The 18,905-nt window shown below is 36.4% G+C and overlaps 1 protein-coding gene across 22 annotated transcripts in view; it reads left to right on the plus strand.

Moving 5' to 3' along the window:
* Positions 1–18,905, plus strand: part of caskin1 (CASK interacting protein 1) — a 102,221-nt gene that overhangs the window by 64,451 nt on the left and 18,865 nt on the right. For all 22 annotated transcript variants that reach the window (XM_079888453.1, XM_079888435.1, XM_079888451.1 and 19 more), the window contains exons 3-6: positions 11,602–11,699; positions 11,847–11,992; positions 16,481–16,576; positions 16,687–16,817. In XM_079888453.1, coding sequence (XP_079744579.1) covers positions 11,602–11,699; positions 11,847–11,992; positions 16,481–16,576; positions 16,687–16,817 — 471 coding nt within the window. The remainder of the gene's footprint in view (positions 1–11,601; positions 11,700–11,846; positions 11,993–16,480; positions 16,577–16,686; positions 16,818–18,905) is intronic.

The following is an 18,905-nucleotide window of genomic DNA, read 5'->3' on the forward strand; positions in this document are numbered from 1 at the left end:
TTTCAGGATTCTTTGACGAATAAAAAGTTCAAAAGAATAGCGTTTATTTGAAATAAAATTCTTTGTAACATTCTAAATGTATTTTACTTAAAGGTACAGTATGTAATATTTTTGTAATAAAATATCCAAAAATCACTTGCCCAATGTGATATATTTCCTGCAGTACTTACTTGTACTTACAATATCCCAAAAGTTACCAAAGTTTTTTAATTTCAGAGAAATTCCAATTTTAAATAATGGCTCATCCCTGGTCATTATCGCCTGTCAATGATGTAATTATCCCTGGTTTCGGCTCGTACTGCCATAGTAACCATGGTGACAGACGTGGACAACTCCGTTACGTCTAGCTTCCATGAGCACGCTGTTGTTGTTTCTTTCAAACATTATGGACCATGGCAAGCAGACTTTGGGAAAAAAGCGTGGCGTTTTCAAGAGCTTCACATCCGTGACTAACTTCGATTTGACAGAGACACCGCTCCTACATGTACAGTACTTTATTAGACAGGTGAGCAAATGTACATAAAACAATTCAATGTTATATAGCTCAACATGATGAAATGTTAAAATATTAGTATGTTATTCTAATGTTGATTTATCTTACGGCTAGTCTCATATAGACAAGTCAAGTCAAGTCATGTTCATTTATATAGCGCTTTTAACAATGTAGATTGTTTCAAAGCAGCTTTACAGAGATAAACTTATAATTTAAGGTAACAGAGAATGTTTTGGCTTCATAGCGGTTCTTTAATAAAGTTATTTTCCAGCTAAAGTTAGTTTTGATTGATTCGCTTCCGTCGCATCATTTGTTATTAAATTAGGGGCCGCTAACACGACACCATTCCCTCTACACAGACTTTAAACGCGAACCTGTGAGAAACGCTGATGGCGTTCACATGCGCATTTAGAATGGGTTCTATAGTTATGTGCATTTGAAAATACGCAGGTTTGGAATTCCCTACAAGCCAAGCCTAAACAAAGTACTGGTCTTTCCTTATAAATTTTGATGCAGAATTTTATTTTATTTTGTCACTTCGGGGCAGGTACGTGAAACGATTTTTCCTGACAACGCTTTATCTGGAGTGGTAAAGGGATCCTCCATAGGGAGAGATTAGTTGGCACTTCAGCACTGCGTTGACATCGGGTCCAGGCGAAGGTCCTTCATCAGATCTGGATACGGCCTGGATCCGGCAGGCTGTGGGAAAACCTCGGGATAAACAAAGACACTAAAATTAGCGTAGATGCCATTCTTCTTATGATGTACATCAGGATTTATGGCAAGTGTTCCCGGTTCCGGCTGATCTAATCTATGCAGCCTAACATTGAATTATAGGTAAGGGATAATGTATAGAGAGGCGGTTGTTATAGCGAATAACAAGCCCGACAGGCTGAACGAGACCCCGACGCGAAGCGGAGCTGTTTTTCATGGCAACGGTCTGTTATACTCCGCAGCGGTCTGTTATAAAGAAATAACAGACCGCATTCTACATTGGAATTCAGCCAAGCCATGTAATAAAAGTCTATAATGTATTGTGTGAATGCTAGGTCAAAGAGATGTGTCTTTAATCTAGCTTTGAACTGACAGACTGTGTCTGCTTCCCGGACAATGTTAGGAAGACTGTTCCAAAGTTTTGGTGCTAAATAGGAGAAAGATCTACCGCCAGCAGTCGATTTTGATATTCTAGGTATTATCAACTGGCCGGAATTTTGAGATTGCAATAGACGTGAAGGACTATAATGCATTAAGAGCTCGCTCAAGTACTGCGGAGCTAAACCATTTAGTGCTTTGTAAGTAATCAGCAATATTTAGAAATTGATGCGATGTTTAATAGGCAGCCAATGCAGTGTGCAGTGTGCATTCGTCTAATATAGCGAACAAACTAACACATAGAATAACATTATAACTTTCAACACACTCAAATGCAGTTTAACAGTGCTGCGTTACCTAACAAGTTTAATTCGTCTAATATATATATATATATAGTTGTAAACAATATCTTATCAGACATTCTGCTCAGTCAATGGAGGAGTGCTGATTGTGCTTCCTTTTCGAGGGAACGCCTTAGGCTTTAGTTCCCTCATTAAGAAAAGTAGGTCAGGCGACGTGTGTATATGTGTTTACCTATGTCTTGCTCTACACATGAGAAAGAAATACATACACGCATATATGAATAGACAGGGCTTACTGTATCTGACCCACTAATAGAGAAAGTGCCACAGAGTGAAGGGAACATGAATATTGTATTGCATGAGATGTGGAGCCTGGGAAAAGGGGGACTTTTGGTGGGGAGACTGGCCCATCCCCCAGCAGCTCTTCTGCAGTGGCACAGTGCAAACCTCCATGATAGTGCCAGTGAGAGAGGAAGAGATTGGTCAGACCGGGTTCCTGTGAATTTAATATTCTGCTCTGAGCTGAGGGTTTACATTCACAACCGTAGCTATGGTTACAGCAAATTTCATGCACCAATCACAGAAAGTGAGCTGTGACAGAAAATCCAATGAGGGCTTTTTGTCTTCTCCACTTTGAAAAACCTTCTGCACTACTGGGTTATGAACACAGGACACTACTGCACTCTGGACATGTTATACTGTATCATTATAATGCATTGTGAGAAAATACTCAGATTCGTTCTATGAAAGTAAAGCTGTCATGAATGTGTATAGATAATAATATTAATTTGGTGTAATAGGTTTTTATTTTCAGTGTTTATGCTATATCATATATATATATGGGTATGTATATACTATATGTTATTTAGATTATTTATATATAGCATACGTAATATAAATATAAGTATACAGAACTATTTTTCTGATTCTGATTGGCTAAGAGCCTTTTCCAGCCATGCGATATTCCCCCAGTATCAGCACTGGACCGTTTCACCATACCTTCAGCGGCCGTTCAGCGCTCATGTTCCCGCAGAGAACAGTGTAATCTCGGCCAGTCCTTCGGGAATTTGCCGCAGGCTCTTATGTAGATAGTGTTATGTAGAAACACGAGATATAATTCATTTTGGTCATATCAAATGTCAATTTTTGGTCTTATTCATCTGCTTCATTGATTTGGCTAGCTTAATTGCTTAGCTTAATTGATTTGGCTAAGGGCAGTTTCATAACTTTATATCTATTTATTACATGGCTTGGCTGAATTCCAATGTAGAATGCGGTCTGTTATTTCTTTATAACAGACCGCTGCGGAGTATAACAGACCGTTGCCATGAAAAACAGCGCGTTGCTATGGACGCGGAACGGACTATTTTCTTTGGCGGAAGCAATACAATCGTTTTTAAATCAATAAACTCCTTTTTAAATCAATAATTCGTGTCAAATTATTTATTTATTTTGTAGGTAGCCATGTAATAAGCGGGATAATGTATAGAGAGGCGGTCGTTATAGCGAATAACAAGCCCTTCAGGCTGTCAAGACCCCTCCGCTTCGCGTCGGGGTCTCGTTCAGCCTGTCGGGCTTGTTATTCGCTATAACAACCGCCTCTCTATACATTATCCCTTACATATTTAAATCCTGTAGGTTACTATAGTGCTGCTTTTGACTGAACTATTTGCTTGTGTTTATTTCAAATTGTACAAACTTCTTATTCTTTTGATAATAGCTTATATTGTTTATTTAAATATTATTGATCAATAAGTAATATTATATATAAATAATGTGCCATATTTGGTATTGAGAAAGGGTCCGTTTGTGATTTCGACTTCAGTGACAGTTACATTGTTGCACCATTAGATGGCAGCAAAGACCGTTTTAATTAGTGAGTCAGTAACAAAGACTTTTATATTGAAAAGACGAAACAATGTTGTAAACAATAAGCTGCGTCCGAAATCGCATACTTTGTGAGTAGGTACTACATTTAAATTAGAACGTACTTCGCGACCGTTAAAAAAGTACGTTCTATATAGTATGAATACGGGTAGTATGAATGGAGTCCGGACGTACTACATGCGCCATGTTGTTATTGTCACGTAACATGCGCGGTCACATCAGCGCGAAAATTTAAAGAGCCCGTTCCACTGACTGCACCAGAGCAATGTTTTTAGTTCTTCTTTCCGCTTTCGTCTGCGTTTTTACGTCGTTCGTGCTCACAATTCAGAGTCGTCGGTCAGTTGCTCGCACACACACAAACCTATGAACAATGACAGAGGCTGATTTTTGGTAAGGAAAAAGTAATTTATTTGCTTGTGATAGTGCCATCAATGAATAAACATGAATGAATCAATAATATGCGTGTTTATCTCTGTCGATTCATTCATGGATGGCAATATCACAGTGTGTGTGTGTGTGTGTGTGTATATATATATATATATATATATATATATATATATATATATATATATATATATATATATACACACATATATATATACACACACACACACACACACACACACACAGTGAACAATAGGGTAACACACTGAGGTCAGATACAATACACACACACATTCATTCATACATGTGTATATATGAAGACTTAAGACTTAAAAGAAAAGAATTCTTCTAAAATGAGCATTTTTATCAAACTTGTATTATTTAGGTTCAGTAATTTCACTTTAATGACAATTAATAGGTCCTTTTCATTGCCATTAAAGTGAAATAACTGAACATAAACATACAAGCTTGATAAAAATAATCAAACTAAAAGAAAATTCCAGATGGCACTTAGAGGCTTTTACATCCTAAGTATTCAGATATATATATGTGTGTGTGTGTGTGTATATGTATGTATATATATATATATATATATATACACACACACATAAGAAATGGATCATATACATATAATACATATACATATAAATAATCCAACACAGAAAACAAGTGTCTTGTCGATTCAAATCGTATTTTAAAATAAACTATGAACACGTTACAGATTGTGAGCCCTACAACGCCAATTCTTCATCTATATTTTAAAGATGGAGCTGACCTCCACCCCTCACGGTAGTCCATCCAGTCACTGATTGGGACCATGGGTGGAAAAAAAGGACATCGAGGTGCTGGTGTTCTAGCTACATATCACATATTTGAGCTTAATTTTTTACAAATTATTTACTTTAAATTTAGGTAGGAAAAATTCAAGTGGAAATCCAAAAATTGCCCAGGGTGTAAAGTTCTCATCTTGTACACATGCTTTTAAAGAAACAGATTTTAAATTATTTTAAAGTGATGCCCAACAAATGAGATTGTTAGTAAGAAAGTCCCTTTAGATCTTTAGAAACCTGTGAAGGTTACCTTACTGAAGCTGCTGACGTTCATTTTCTTCCCTCAAGATGACACTTTAATAAAAAAAGTTTTAAAACTTTTGCTTTTGGTGGTGCTTTAAGCTCTATTATACTACTTTTTGCCAAAGTTTTGTGATTTTGTTTTAAACTTTTGTATTCTGTATCCATTAAAAAGTTAAATAATATACAAAAATAAAGCAAATACATTTTAAAGGTGTCTGGGGTGTGTGGATATTTCTCTTCAGTGTGGCACTCATATTTTTCAGATATACCTGCAATTTGCTTTTCAAAAAAAAAACATCTTACAAACAAAATAAGTGCACACACAATACCCTTTAAAAATATTAATTACTCCATGCCACATATTAAATACTTCACAACTGACAATCTAACTACTGTAAATCCCTGGGAATTAAGTGTTTTGTAATAAAACTTGCTAAAACAGCATTACAAAATGAACTTACTAACAAATAAATGGAAAGAGAGTGTGTAACATTTGTTTTCTTTATTATAATTTTTTTTTAGCAATTTCTAAAAGCTGGAGGAATCTTTCCTCTCCCTCTCGTCGCTCTTTCTTTTCTTTTCTTTCCTCTCTTTCATTAGCCACTCTATAAGAACACAGGTGTGGTCATCAGCCCCTGCAAAATCAACACAGAATTTAACATTAGTGATGAACCATGGTCAATCTATATTATTAAATTAATAGTAATGTTGGACAAGTTGAGGTAAGTTACACTTGATAACAGTAGCTTGCTTTGTAGCCAACACATATTACATATCAACACTGGTAAAGAAGAAATAAAATCGTTGTAAAATTAAAAAATAAAAGTTGTGTAACCCTCTCATTTAACTGAGAAACAACGTCGTTGTTTAAATAAAACAGTGTTAACTGACAGACATTAGCTCGTTCTGTTCGGCAATAATAATAATGATAAAATTGTCATTTTGCAGCCAATTCACAAACTTGTACCCTCGATTTACATTATTTAAACTTTTAACAAGTCAATCGTTTACTTGTATGATGTTAAACGAATACAATTTAACCACAAATAAACAAAAAGTGTGTTGTAAAGTACTTACACTTGTAAACAGCCGCGTCTCCGTTTTCCGCCATTTTCAAATATAACGACAACAACTCCTCTCCCGTGGCATCATGGGATAGTAAAGTGTCCATCGTATGCGCACTTCAGAATCTCGCCGGATGTAGTAGATCATCCGGGTACTTCTCGCCTACTGTTTTTCGAATTCTATGATTTCGGACCAAGCGTGCCGCACAAGCCCTGAAAAGTGAAGCCAAAACGTCTCGATCGCCCCCCGGTGGCTGGTCCTAGTATAGGTCATAAGCCCCGCCTCCCCATGTTATTCAACGGGACTTGAGACCAACTAAACAATTAAATTACACTTCAAATATCTTTTTTCCAAAGGCGGTTTCTTTTATTTGCTGTCGTTTTTATCACGTGGATGTAAGTTCAAGTGTCTGTTTCAAAAATAAGTTGTTTTTTAGTTAGTTACGTGATGCGTTGGTGTAACGTCATGATTGACAGCTGTGATTGACAGGTTCTCGAGCGAAGTAGTCACTGAAGCTCCAACGGACATTTTTTTCGGGATCTTCGGAGGACTGAAGAGATTGTATTTACTTTATTGTTGTACTGCAATCATTTTTTTAAAAAGTGTGCAGAATCCACTCTCCCTGAGTGCATTCTGCGAGAGTGAGGGCGGAGTGTTGATTTTCGCGGCTTTACTTCCTGCTCACTACTGCGCATGTCTGGTCCCGAGATCGCTACTGCGCAGACTCAAGTTCCAATATGTCAGCGCCATATCGGGACTCTAGCGGCTTCAGTTCTCATCAATGGAAGAGAGCGAAGGGGCGTCGTCCATCTTTTTTTACAGTCTATGTTTCGGACATACTACTCTGCTCGCGTAGAGATTGATAGAGAAATTGGACAAAAAATATACATTTTTAATTATACAAATAATATATGTTTTTTTTGTTTACTTCTCATCTATTCATTAATGCTGTGTTTTGGGGGATATGAAGTACTTTTTTACCTATTTACTGCAAAATTCCTCAACTACACCATTAGCATACATATGAAATATAGTTTTTTTATGAAAAAAACACATTAATGATGATCAAATTTAACTATGAGTTGTTTCTGGATATTGATCTAGGTGTTAGATGCATAATTCTGCCATCTGCTGGTTAGATGTTTTTTTGTAGCTAATATAGTTTTAGCCACAAAGTGTAATTACCATATACTTCCAGCAGAGGCCCCATAGAGATCCATTCATTTTTCTGGATGTGACTTAATGCTCTTATAATAATAGCTTTTTTATGAATTACATATTTAAACATTGACAAAATACTGATTTAATGTATTTTAAAAAGTTTAGAATTTTTTTTGTTGTTGTTTGAGGTCTTTTGAAGTGTCTTATTATTGCAATAATGCTATATAAATTTGCAATAATATCTTTATTGTTTGTCTCTCTGTGTGTATTTGATCTGTGTGTAGTCATGTTCTTTCCACGTTGCATTTGTGCTCTCATACCATACCTTCATTTATGTGTGAAATTTTTTAGATTTATGCAGAAATTATTGATTTTATTTCACAATTTCAGTAAAAATGCTCTCTATTGCAGTCACACCCTATCTCTGTCTATGTGTGTATTTGTGTCTGTGTGTGTGTGGGCGCATATGTGTGTGTGATAATGTTCATTCCACATTACATTAGTGCTCTAGTACCAGGCCTTCATTTATGTGTGAGAATTTTCAGATTTATGCTGGAATTATTGATTTTATTTGTCAATTTCTATAAAAATGCTTTCTTTTGGAGTCAGACCTGTGTGTGTGTTTGTGTGCGCGAACATGTGTGTGTGCAAGTGGTCATGTTTGTTCCACATTTCATTTGTGCTCTAGTACCAGGACTTCATTGTGGTATTGAAATTTTCAGATTTATTCTGGATTTATATATTTTTTTTGACAAATGAAAAATAAAAAACATTTTTTCTTCGATTTTCCCATTCATTTCAATGTGGGGTCATATTGACCCCAAGGGACAGATTTGTGACTTTTTTTTTTACATACCTTTAGAACGACGGAATCAAGCCCAGTTTTTTTCTGTGTGTATAGATAGATAATGTAGGAAAAGTCACCAAATTTTATTCCACTGAGATGAAGGGAACCATTTTTTTTTATTAAAGAAAAGTCGCTTGGGGTCATATAGACCCCAAGGACCAATTGAGGGTTAACTGTTAAAAGGACAAAGACAAAGATATCACTTTCCTGAGCGGACATTCAAACTAATTTTGTGATTATGACTATAAGGATTGACCTGAAGAATATCAGCAAAATGTATATAATGCACTCGTTTTGTCGATCTCTCTGTCATAATTCTCTACTCTACATAATACAATAAGCTTCAATGTAGCGACGTTCATTCGTTACTTCTAATTAGTAACGGAGGCTTGGGCTTAAGGGGGGGGGGGGTGAAATGCTCATTTTCACTCAATCTCCTGTTAATCTTGAGTACCTATAGAGTAGTATTGCATCCTTCATATCTCCAAAACGTCTTTAGTTTTATTATATTTAGAAGTGAAAGATTGGCTGTACCGAGTCTTTCCGGAAAAAAACGAGCGGCTGGGGGCGGGCCGTGTGGGCGGTGTGCTATAGCTGTGCTAACTGATCTAACAACAACACAGAGAGACATTTGAAGTAGTTTACTCACCGTGACTGCTCGATCCTTAAGCATTAGACGATCTGCAAATAAGTCGATCTGGGCTTTGTTTATAAAACAATCATCGTCGAAATGCAGGGAACAAAGAGTCGTGCACAACCTCCGTTGATGCTTCGAAAAAACAAACTCCATCCACTATTCCCTTAACGCTGGGTTCTTTGGGAATCTGTGCAGGGTTGTCTTGCCCTGCCAACCAAAAACCCACTTCTTTGGTGACATTGACTTCCCTAAAAGCCGAGCATAGCGCTTTGAGGTAACGTACTGCTTTCGCTCTCTTCTCTCTCTGGTCTGCGAGTGCGCGCGCGGCCGCGGAGAAGTGCCCTTAGGACCCATATAAGGAAATTCCGCTCTATCTTACGTAAGACAGAGCCATACTCGAAAAAAACTTTCCGAAACTTGTGACAAACCGGAAGGAGTATTTTTGGAACAAAAATACTCCTTCAAACGTACAACTTAACTTTTGAAACTTTGTCCATGTTTAGCATGGGAATCCAACTCTTTAACAGTGTAAAAAACTCAGTATGCATGAAACAGCAATTCACCCCCCCTTTAACGTTAACTGTCAATTTGAGATTTGAATCCGTGGCGGAAGGAAGTAGTTCTGCACAAAGGTGGGGTTTTAAAGACAATACGTTATTGTTTCTTATTTATCTGACGTTACACACTTGTGCCGTCGAACTGTTGTATAAACGCAATATCACACTCGTAGCTGTGTGATATGTAAGGGATAATGTATAGCGAGGCGGTTGTTATAGCGAATAACAACCCCGACAGGCTGAACGGGACCCCAACGTGAAGCGGAGGGGTCTTGAATCAGCCTGAAGCAGCCTGAAGCAATCAGCATTCACTATGCGGTCTGTTATTTCTTGATAACAGACCGCTGCGAACTATAACAGACCGTTGGCATGAAAAACAGAGTGTTGCTATGGACGCAACCGTAGAGACGGAACGGACTATTTTCTTTAGCAGAAGCAATACAATCGTTTTTAAATCAATAAACTCCTTTTTAAATCAATATTTTGTGTCAATTTATTGATTCATTTGGTAGGTAGCCATGTAATAAGCGGGATAATGTATAGGGAGGCGGTTGTTATAGCTTCACGTCGGGGTCCCGTTCAGCCTGAAAAGGTTTGTTATTAAACATGCAACAAAAATCACCTGTATTAGAAGTTGAATTAAGAATCATTGAAAAGTATAACAGTAAGATAGTATAATAGATCAGAACATTAATTTTAATTAAAATGAACAAAAAAATGCAATATTTCACTGATGCTTTGGATGAACAATATATAATTAGTGGCTGCAGTGAGCTCTTGGGCTCATCACTTTGAGAACCACTGCACTTGCTAAACAGCTGAACAAACAGGGACACATGCACACCGATGATTGAGGTTCTTGCTCAAACACAGGCTTCTCGTATTAACTTAAAATTTCAGTCCTAAGTTATACAGTAATTCAAGTATATGTGGTTGACTGTAATGCCTACTAAGTCCTTTATAAGGCATATACTGTATATACATACATACACAGTTGCACCCCTGGTATATGATAAAAAATGTATATATATATATATATATATATATATATATTTGCATCGTTTATAGTTTTGATCTTTCATTCAAATATTCGCAAAAATCTAGCCTTTCATTGAAGGAAAATAATTGAAAGTGGGGGCTAAATCACATTATGAAATAAATGTTTTTCTCCAAACATGTTGGCCACAATTATTGGCACCCTTTTATTAAATACTTTTTGCAACCTCATTTTGCCTAGATAAGAGCTCCTTTACTGTTTTCTCCTATAATGCCTGTTGGTTTGGAGAACACCTGAAAAGAGATTCTTTCATACAGAATCTCTCCGGATCCTTCAGATTCTCAACTCCATGTTGGTGCTGCTTCTCTTTGGTTCAGCCCACTCATTTTCTGTAGGGTTCAGGTCAGGGGACTGGGATGGTCATGGCAGAAGCTTCATTTTGTGCTCAGTGACTTATTTTTGTGTTGATTTTGATGTTTGTTTTGGATCGTTGTCCTGATGGAAGGACCAGCTACTGCCCACTATAAGATTTCTAGCAGTGACTACTTTTGATTTTTTATCTGTTGGTATTTGCTAGAATCCATGATACCATGTACTGTATCTGAACAAGATGTCCATGACCTCCAGGAAAAAATAGGCCCACAACATTAAAGATCCAGCAGTATATTTAACTGTGGGCATGGGGTACTTTTTATTCCTGTTTGCAAAAAAACCTATCTGGTGGGTTTGCTGCCAAAAAGCTATTAGTTTCATCTTAGCATAGAATCCAGTCCCTTTTGAAGTTTCAGTCGTGTCTGACAACTAAATATGCTGGAGTTTGTTTCTTGAAACCCTCCAAAACAACAGGTCGGGATGTAGGGGTTGTTTGATTTATATATATATATATATATAGGATTATTTGAATGGAAGTAGCAAACAAGGCACAACTGCAATTTAAATGTGAATAATACTAATAAATTGTGTATATCAAATTAAAATTACAGTTACATCCTGTTTGTTACTTCAATTCAAATTTAGTAATGCAATTTCCATTCTTAATTCAATTCTGAATGGCGCACAGTCCTAAAATCTACATCCTGTTTATGTTTTGTGTCTGTTATTCACAGATTTTCACCACTGCACCATGCAGCTCTCAATGGAAATGTGGAGGTTATATCACTGCTGCTGGACTCTCAGGCCTTAGTTGACATCAGGGACCAGAAAGGTACCAGAAAAACATTAATGCAGAAAAAAAAAGTACTGCATTGCTTTAGATCTCACTTCCTAATGATCTTAAACAAGCTTAACTCTACATGCATGTTTTAGGAATGTGTAGTGCAGTAATATCAAAGCCTTTCCTCTCGTGTTCCAGGGATGCGGCCTCTGCATTATGCAGCATGGCAGGGAAAGTCCGAACCCATGAAGTTGCTGCTGAAGTCAGGCTCCTCAGTGAACGGTCAGTCTGATGAGGGGCAGATCCCCCTGCACCTGGCCGCTCAGCACGGACACTATGACGTAGTGAGTACATACTGCTACAACACCATGCCCACTCTTCTTCAAAGACGGTGTATGATAAAAGATCCAACATGCTGTTATGGATACTGACATCTTGGAAGCAGAACCTGGGGCCGGATTCATGAAAATCATCTTAAAGGGTTAGTTCATCCAAAAATGAAAATTCTGTCATGATTTACTCGCCCTCATGTCGTTCCAAACCTGTACTTTTGTTCACCTTTGGAACACAAATGAAGATCTTTTTGATGAAATCTGAGTGATTTCTGTCCCTCCATTGACAGCTGCACAACTACCACTTTCACGCTTCAAAAATGTTCATAAAGAGATTGTAAAACTAATTCATATGAATTGAGCGGTTTAGTCCAAATTTTCAAATCAAAACTCGATCACTTTATATGATGAACTGATTTAATTTAGGCTTTTATTCACAAATTAACATTGATCAGCAAACATAAACAGAAGCATAACCGATCCTGTTTAACGTGCGAGAACAAATCTCATTGGTTCTTGCTGAAGCTCAAATCTGCTGCATAACACGAGAATGAACCTCATTGGTTGTTGCTGAAGTTCAATCGTGCTGGATAACACACAATAATGAACCACATTAGTTGTTACTGAAGTTCAAACGTGCTGCAAAACATGAGAATTAACCTCATTGGTTTTTGCTGAAGGTCAAATCTGCTGCATAACACACGATAATGAACCTCATTGGTTCTTGCTGAAGCTCAAATCTGCTGCGTAACACACAAAAATGAACCACATTAGTTGTTGCTGAAGCTCAAATCTGCTGTGTAACACAAGAATGAACCACATTAGTTGTTACTGAAGTTCAAACGTGCTGCAAAACATGAGAATTAACCTCATTAGTTCTTGCTGAAGGTCAGATCTGCTGCGTAACACACGAGAATGAACCTCATTGGTCCTCGCATGTCAAGCGAACATGCTTGAGCTTCCGTTTACCACAACTGATGTGTGAGTTGATCAATGTTTATATGGGAATAAAAGCCTAAATTAAATCTGTTCAACATATAAAGCGATCGAGTCTCTTCAGACAATTTGGACTAAACCGCTCAATTCATATGGATTCGTTTTACGATCTCTTTATGAACTTTTTGAAGCGTCAAACTGGTAGTTGCGTAGCTGTCAATAGGGGGACAGAAAAGCTCTCAGTTTAATCAAATAAATATTTATTTGTGTCCCGAAGATGAACATAATTCTTACAGGTTTGGAAAGACAGAATTTTCAACATGGGGTGAACTAACCCTTTAAGAAAGAAGTTAAGAAAGTTCTTAAGATACATTCATTCTAAGAAGTTGACTGTCACAGAATGGAAAGGACAGGATTGTGGGATAATGCAGGATACATCTATGCTGCCTTCAAAAATAAATCAGATGAAGGTATCTTAGGAGACAGGAAGTGAAGCTAACTTTGTATTCGGACGTGCCTTGATGCCCTCCTCCCGTGTAATGCAGCATTTTTTAAAGTTTTCGAACACAGCCAATGACGATGTTAACAAAAATAACCGAAATAACCATATATGGAGCTTACAACGCTTAGTTTTACTATGCATATCGTCATTTGCATATGCATATTCATCCACGTGATACCATGTTTAGCGGTACGAGACTGTAGGAAAATATGAGATACGGATGTGCCGTCACATTACATTGCTAAAAATCATTTAGTAGCCTAGCCTGGCCTTATATTTGAATACATAAATCAAAATAGTATAAAATACATTTCAGAGAAAGTTTTTCTCAATCTTTTCCTCTGGCCAAATAGTATTTTGAATTGCTTTATATTTTTAATGGAAACAGATAGGCCTTATTGTGCATTATTGATCCTTATTTGCACGAAAATATGTTCTGCTATTATCATGCGCTAAGCAATCCTCGCTGTAGTTAAAACATTAAAACACAGCGTGCCACAGGAAAAGTGTTCAAAAGCATCACATCCACTACAAATATTTCTATTTATTAGAATATAAAAAATGTTGTAACTTAATGATTTCATGTAATTTAAGTACTTAACTCAAGAATGGCATATTTAATCTAAAATGTGTATATCAGATGTAAAACATAGTTTAAATCATTATTTTATTTATTTAAACTGTTATTATGAACATGCACTGTATTTATGAGTAGGACTCATAATGAAGATTTAAAGTGGTTTTCCTTCATCTGCCGTCAGTCCCTCAGCTCACCATCAGTGTCGCCAAACTGCTTGTCTCCAAAATGTTCGTACGCATGGGTCAGAGTTTGCATGCAGGTGCACAAATTTTCCCGTCAAGTTTGTTTTTATAAATCACAACTTATGCGTTGGAAGTGGCGTACGCCTCTTTCAGGGCCTGTTTTGTGCGTACGCACCACTTATAAATGAGGCCCCTGATGTCTGAGGACTTCCATTATAATGCTCACAAACACACAAATCAGTTGTTTGGCAAATGGTCCCTTTAGTAAATAAATTTGTTGTACCAGCAATATCTCCAATTTTTTTTTCCTTCAAAATACAGTAGAAATGTCAAATGTGATAATGATTAGCATATGTCACCCAGTGCACAAGAGAATACCTGTTTTTAAAGAATATTCTTTTCAGGAATATGAATTCTTCTTAAATGTTGTCTTAAGAACAATCTTAAGGAAAAAGATGAGAACATTCTTAAGAACATTTTTTGGGGATATTCTTGTTTTTAAAAGTAAAAAAAGAAAAAAGCAGTTAAGAAGAATTTTATTCTTAAGAAAGTTTCATGAACCCGGCCCCTGATGAGTAAATGCTTTGAAGCGAGATCATCCCACACACACGCATGTAGTAAAACGCACATGCCTTCACCTCTTTCTCTGTCAGAGTTTCTACCGCTTAGTGAAGAGGCAGTTTCAGTAGATACTGTGGCTATTATTCTATGACACTGTGCGTTTTGGTTACGTGATGATCCTGGTTCCAGTGGCCTTAATCCATGCACAGCTTTTTTTATCACCAAACACCATAAAAAGTCTATATTTCAGCATAAAAACTACAGCTAGCCAAATTGAAGAAAAATTAAAAGGATTCAGATCGCATTATAATCAATGAAGCTGTCTCTGAATCTCTTATTTACATTGTTACAATGAGACGATTCGAACGTGCAGAACTCAGCACTGAACAAAAAAAGCTGGAGCGGTGAGTGGATTCTGACTAACTTAAACACCTCTGATTGGCCACTGTGCTCTAGAGATCAACGGAAATGTCTGGGATTGGCTGCATTGCTTAACGCAGCTAAAACACTTTGTAAATAGAAACATTTAACGTTCTCCAGAGCGCAAACACAAATACACACTGGAGCGTTCGCCAAATATTTTTTGCAAATATGATATTATTACAGTATCAACTAAGGGTGCTCTTGCTTTTGTTTAACAGTGCTTAGCACCCCTGTAGAACCATGCTATGCAGTGTTCTAAAACAGGTTTTAATTCTGGCATGTTAAATCAGAGTTTAATTTTTTGTTTTGTTGTGTATGAGCGCATCCCGATTAGGAAAAACATCCTCTAACCCCAACCAGCTTTTTTTCACAAATCTCACCCTGGGGATGCACAATAAAATCCTGGTATTAGTAATCTGTTAATTACTTTCATGTTATGATTGATAACGTACAAAAAAATTCTATATTATATTGTTTAAAATAAATCAAATAAAAAATATACACAAATTAAACAATAAAACACTCAAGAAATAAAATATATTTTTTTAAATATCAATATTTTTTATTTTTTTATTTCCATACAGCTCACTGGATATATATTTTGAGATTAACTTATTCTTGAGCTAAATGTAAAAATAGGTGGAATAACATGTTTTTAGAAATATTCTATAATATATATATACACTACCGTTCACAAGTTTGGGGTCAGTAAGAATTTTTTTTTTTTTTTTTGGAAAGAAGTTAAAAAAAAATGAATACTTTTATTCATCAAGGACACATTAAATTGATCAAAGGTGACAGTAAAGACATTTATAATGTTACAAAAGATTCTATTTCAAATAAATGTGGTTCTTTTGAACTTTCTATTCATCAAAGAATCCTGAGAAATAAAATGTATGACGGTTTCCACAGAAATCTGAACTGTTTTCAACACTGATAATAATCATAAATGTTTCTTGATCATCAAATCATCATATTAGAATGATTTCTGAAGGATCATGTGACACTGAAGACTGGAGTAATGATACTGAAAATACAGCTTTGATCACAGGAATAAAGTACACTTTACTATATATTCACATAGAAAACAGCTGATTTACACTGGAATAATATTTCACAATTTTTACTGCATTTTTAATCAAATAAACACAGCTTTGGTGAGCAGAAGAGACTCAAAACATTAAAAATCTTAGCGACCCCAAACTTGTGAACGGCAGTGTATATATTTAATATTTTACTATATTAAAATGAAATACTATGACAATATCAGCTATGGTAGTGATATATGCAACTAACAGCTGGTTACCTGTCCACAGTCTGAGATGCTTCTGCAGCACCAGTCGAACCCCTGCATAATGGACAATGCTGGGAAGACACCACTGGACCTGGCTTGTGAATTCGGCCGTGTTGGGGTGAGTCACACGCTGCTTTTTTTTGGTACTGTCAAATTACTTGTATATCTTTTTGTTTCTGTCTGTAATTGGCTTTTGTGTGTGTGTATGGTCTTCTGTTTGCCCTGCAGGTGGTCCAGCTGCTGCTGAGCAGTAACATGTGTGCAGCTCTGTTGGAGCCCAAACCCGGAGACTCGACTGATCCCAACGGCACCAGCCCACTGCATCTCGCTGCCAAGAACGGACACATCGACATCATCAGGTGAGCTCTCTGAGCCCCAAGACTCAGATGGAAAGACAGGATTGTGGCTTGAATGCTTTTCTAAGAATAGAAGCCACACCTCCAGTCCGCCATTCTAGATCTCAGGCTGTCCGTGCCGGGTCGATGTTGCACCTTTGTTTACCAGACACTGAAAGTAAATCAGGTCACCTTTTCTAGCCACTAAAACATCTTGGGATAAGAAATCTTGGTGATGATTTACAATCTTTTTTTTTTTGTTAACATTAGTTACTGCATTAGGTGGCATGAATTAACAATAAGCAAAATATTTGGTTACTCTTTATTATAAGGTGACAAGATTACATTGTACTTACTCAAATAAGAACCGATTAATATTAATTAACTGCATGTACTTACTATAGAGTTACGGTTAGGGTTTGGTTTAGGGTTGTTACTTGTAATTATGCATAATTTATAGTAAGTACATGTAGAAACATGTAACTACGTCACCCTAAAGTAAAGTTTTGCCAAAGATTTTCACATTATTTATTAATCTAGGTTCATTTTTAACTAATTTAATTTGTATTATTACCAATAATAATAATTATGCAGTTATTCAATAATTCGTGTTCGTTCATAATACATTCATTATTGTTAATTTCTATAACTCGAAATGTTAAAAATGTACAGGTAGAATGTAGTATATGTAGAAATTAGAATTTACATTTGATGCTCTGCAAGGAACGGGTCATATCCACCTCATACTGAAATTCTTTAACAGAAGCAGTGCATGTTTTTCATGAGAGAGTCAGAAGCTGCTGGCGGGATTTGCGCCGCATATATTACGGGCGAATATACATCACACATAGGAATTTCTCGTAACGCATCTGTAAACCTGTTGTTTGTGTGAAAGGAAATTTTACAGCCCACAGCAGCACGGCGTAAGAAACGATCCAGATTCTCTTCAACACCCAGAAGGAGGCTTTAAATTTCAGAGATTGTGTGTATTGATTAAAACCTGCAGCAGTTCTGGGATGAGACAGGAAAGTTTGAGTGAAATTAAGAAATAACACTTGAATCATTTATCATTGTGAAGAGAAAAGCAAAATTATGTAATGTTTATGAATTCACATGTTTATATTTGTTTTATTATAAGGCAGGCGACTGTTTACGTCCTCAATAAGTGTTTAAATATGCTGTCACAATCAAGGTGAAGCAGGTTTTTATATAGTCGAGCTACAGTCTTCATCTGTCAAGCCTACATATCATAATACTTAACTGAATTTTGAAAGGATTAAAAACATGTTGCATGCCACTATGTCTTTCAGAGTGTGCACACAACTGCAAGGCCAGTTGATAAAGCCTGCATGTAACCAGACTGGTTACATTTACATGCTTTTATACAAAGCAACTTGGATTGCATTCAAACTATACATTTTTTCAGTTCTTTTCAGTTCAACGCCATGACCTTGGCATTGCTAGCGCCTCTGCTGTTTGAGCGACATGAGCTAGACTTCAGTAAGACTAAAGCTTTTGCATGAAATTTTAAAAAGATGATTTATTGCTTTAGACTGAAATTGAACTTTTAAAATGGTGTAAATTTTTTAATTCATGTAAATGCACTTAGGGGCCTTTCTCATGTGTTTTTGAGTTTAAAACTGTATGACGCAGGGCAGTGGAATGAAAGAAAAGTAAGGTACGTTTTTTGAAAGGTTGTTCTTTAACTTGAACGCCACGTTTTTAGAACGCATATCATCCACGAGATGCTGCAAAAGACAAGATCAGAATGATCAAATATGTCTGCCTGGTGTATGTACTTTATGCTGAAAAACATTGGAAAATCAGCGCAGTGGAATGCAAAAATGTGCTTGGATTATATTGTTGATTGCAGTGTTATTTGCTTAAATGTTGAGATGAATCGCAACAAAGGTTTTTAATAAATGAACTGTCCTATTTTTATGCAATTTTGCATCACATGTAAATTTATCTTGTTAAGGAAAGCAAGACAAAAATACTGATTTAAAAAAGATCATTTGTATTGTCCTTTGAATCACTCTGCATTTTATCTGAACCAGCACTTTTCATTTTAAGAGCTAAGAAAGTTGTTTTGGTCATAAACACAATCAAAAC

Source organism: Squalius cephalus (genome assembly GCF_949319135.1).
Source record: "Squalius cephalus genome assembly, chromosome: 1".
NCBI lineage: Eukaryota > Metazoa > Chordata > Actinopteri > Cypriniformes > Leuciscidae > Squalius > Squalius cephalus.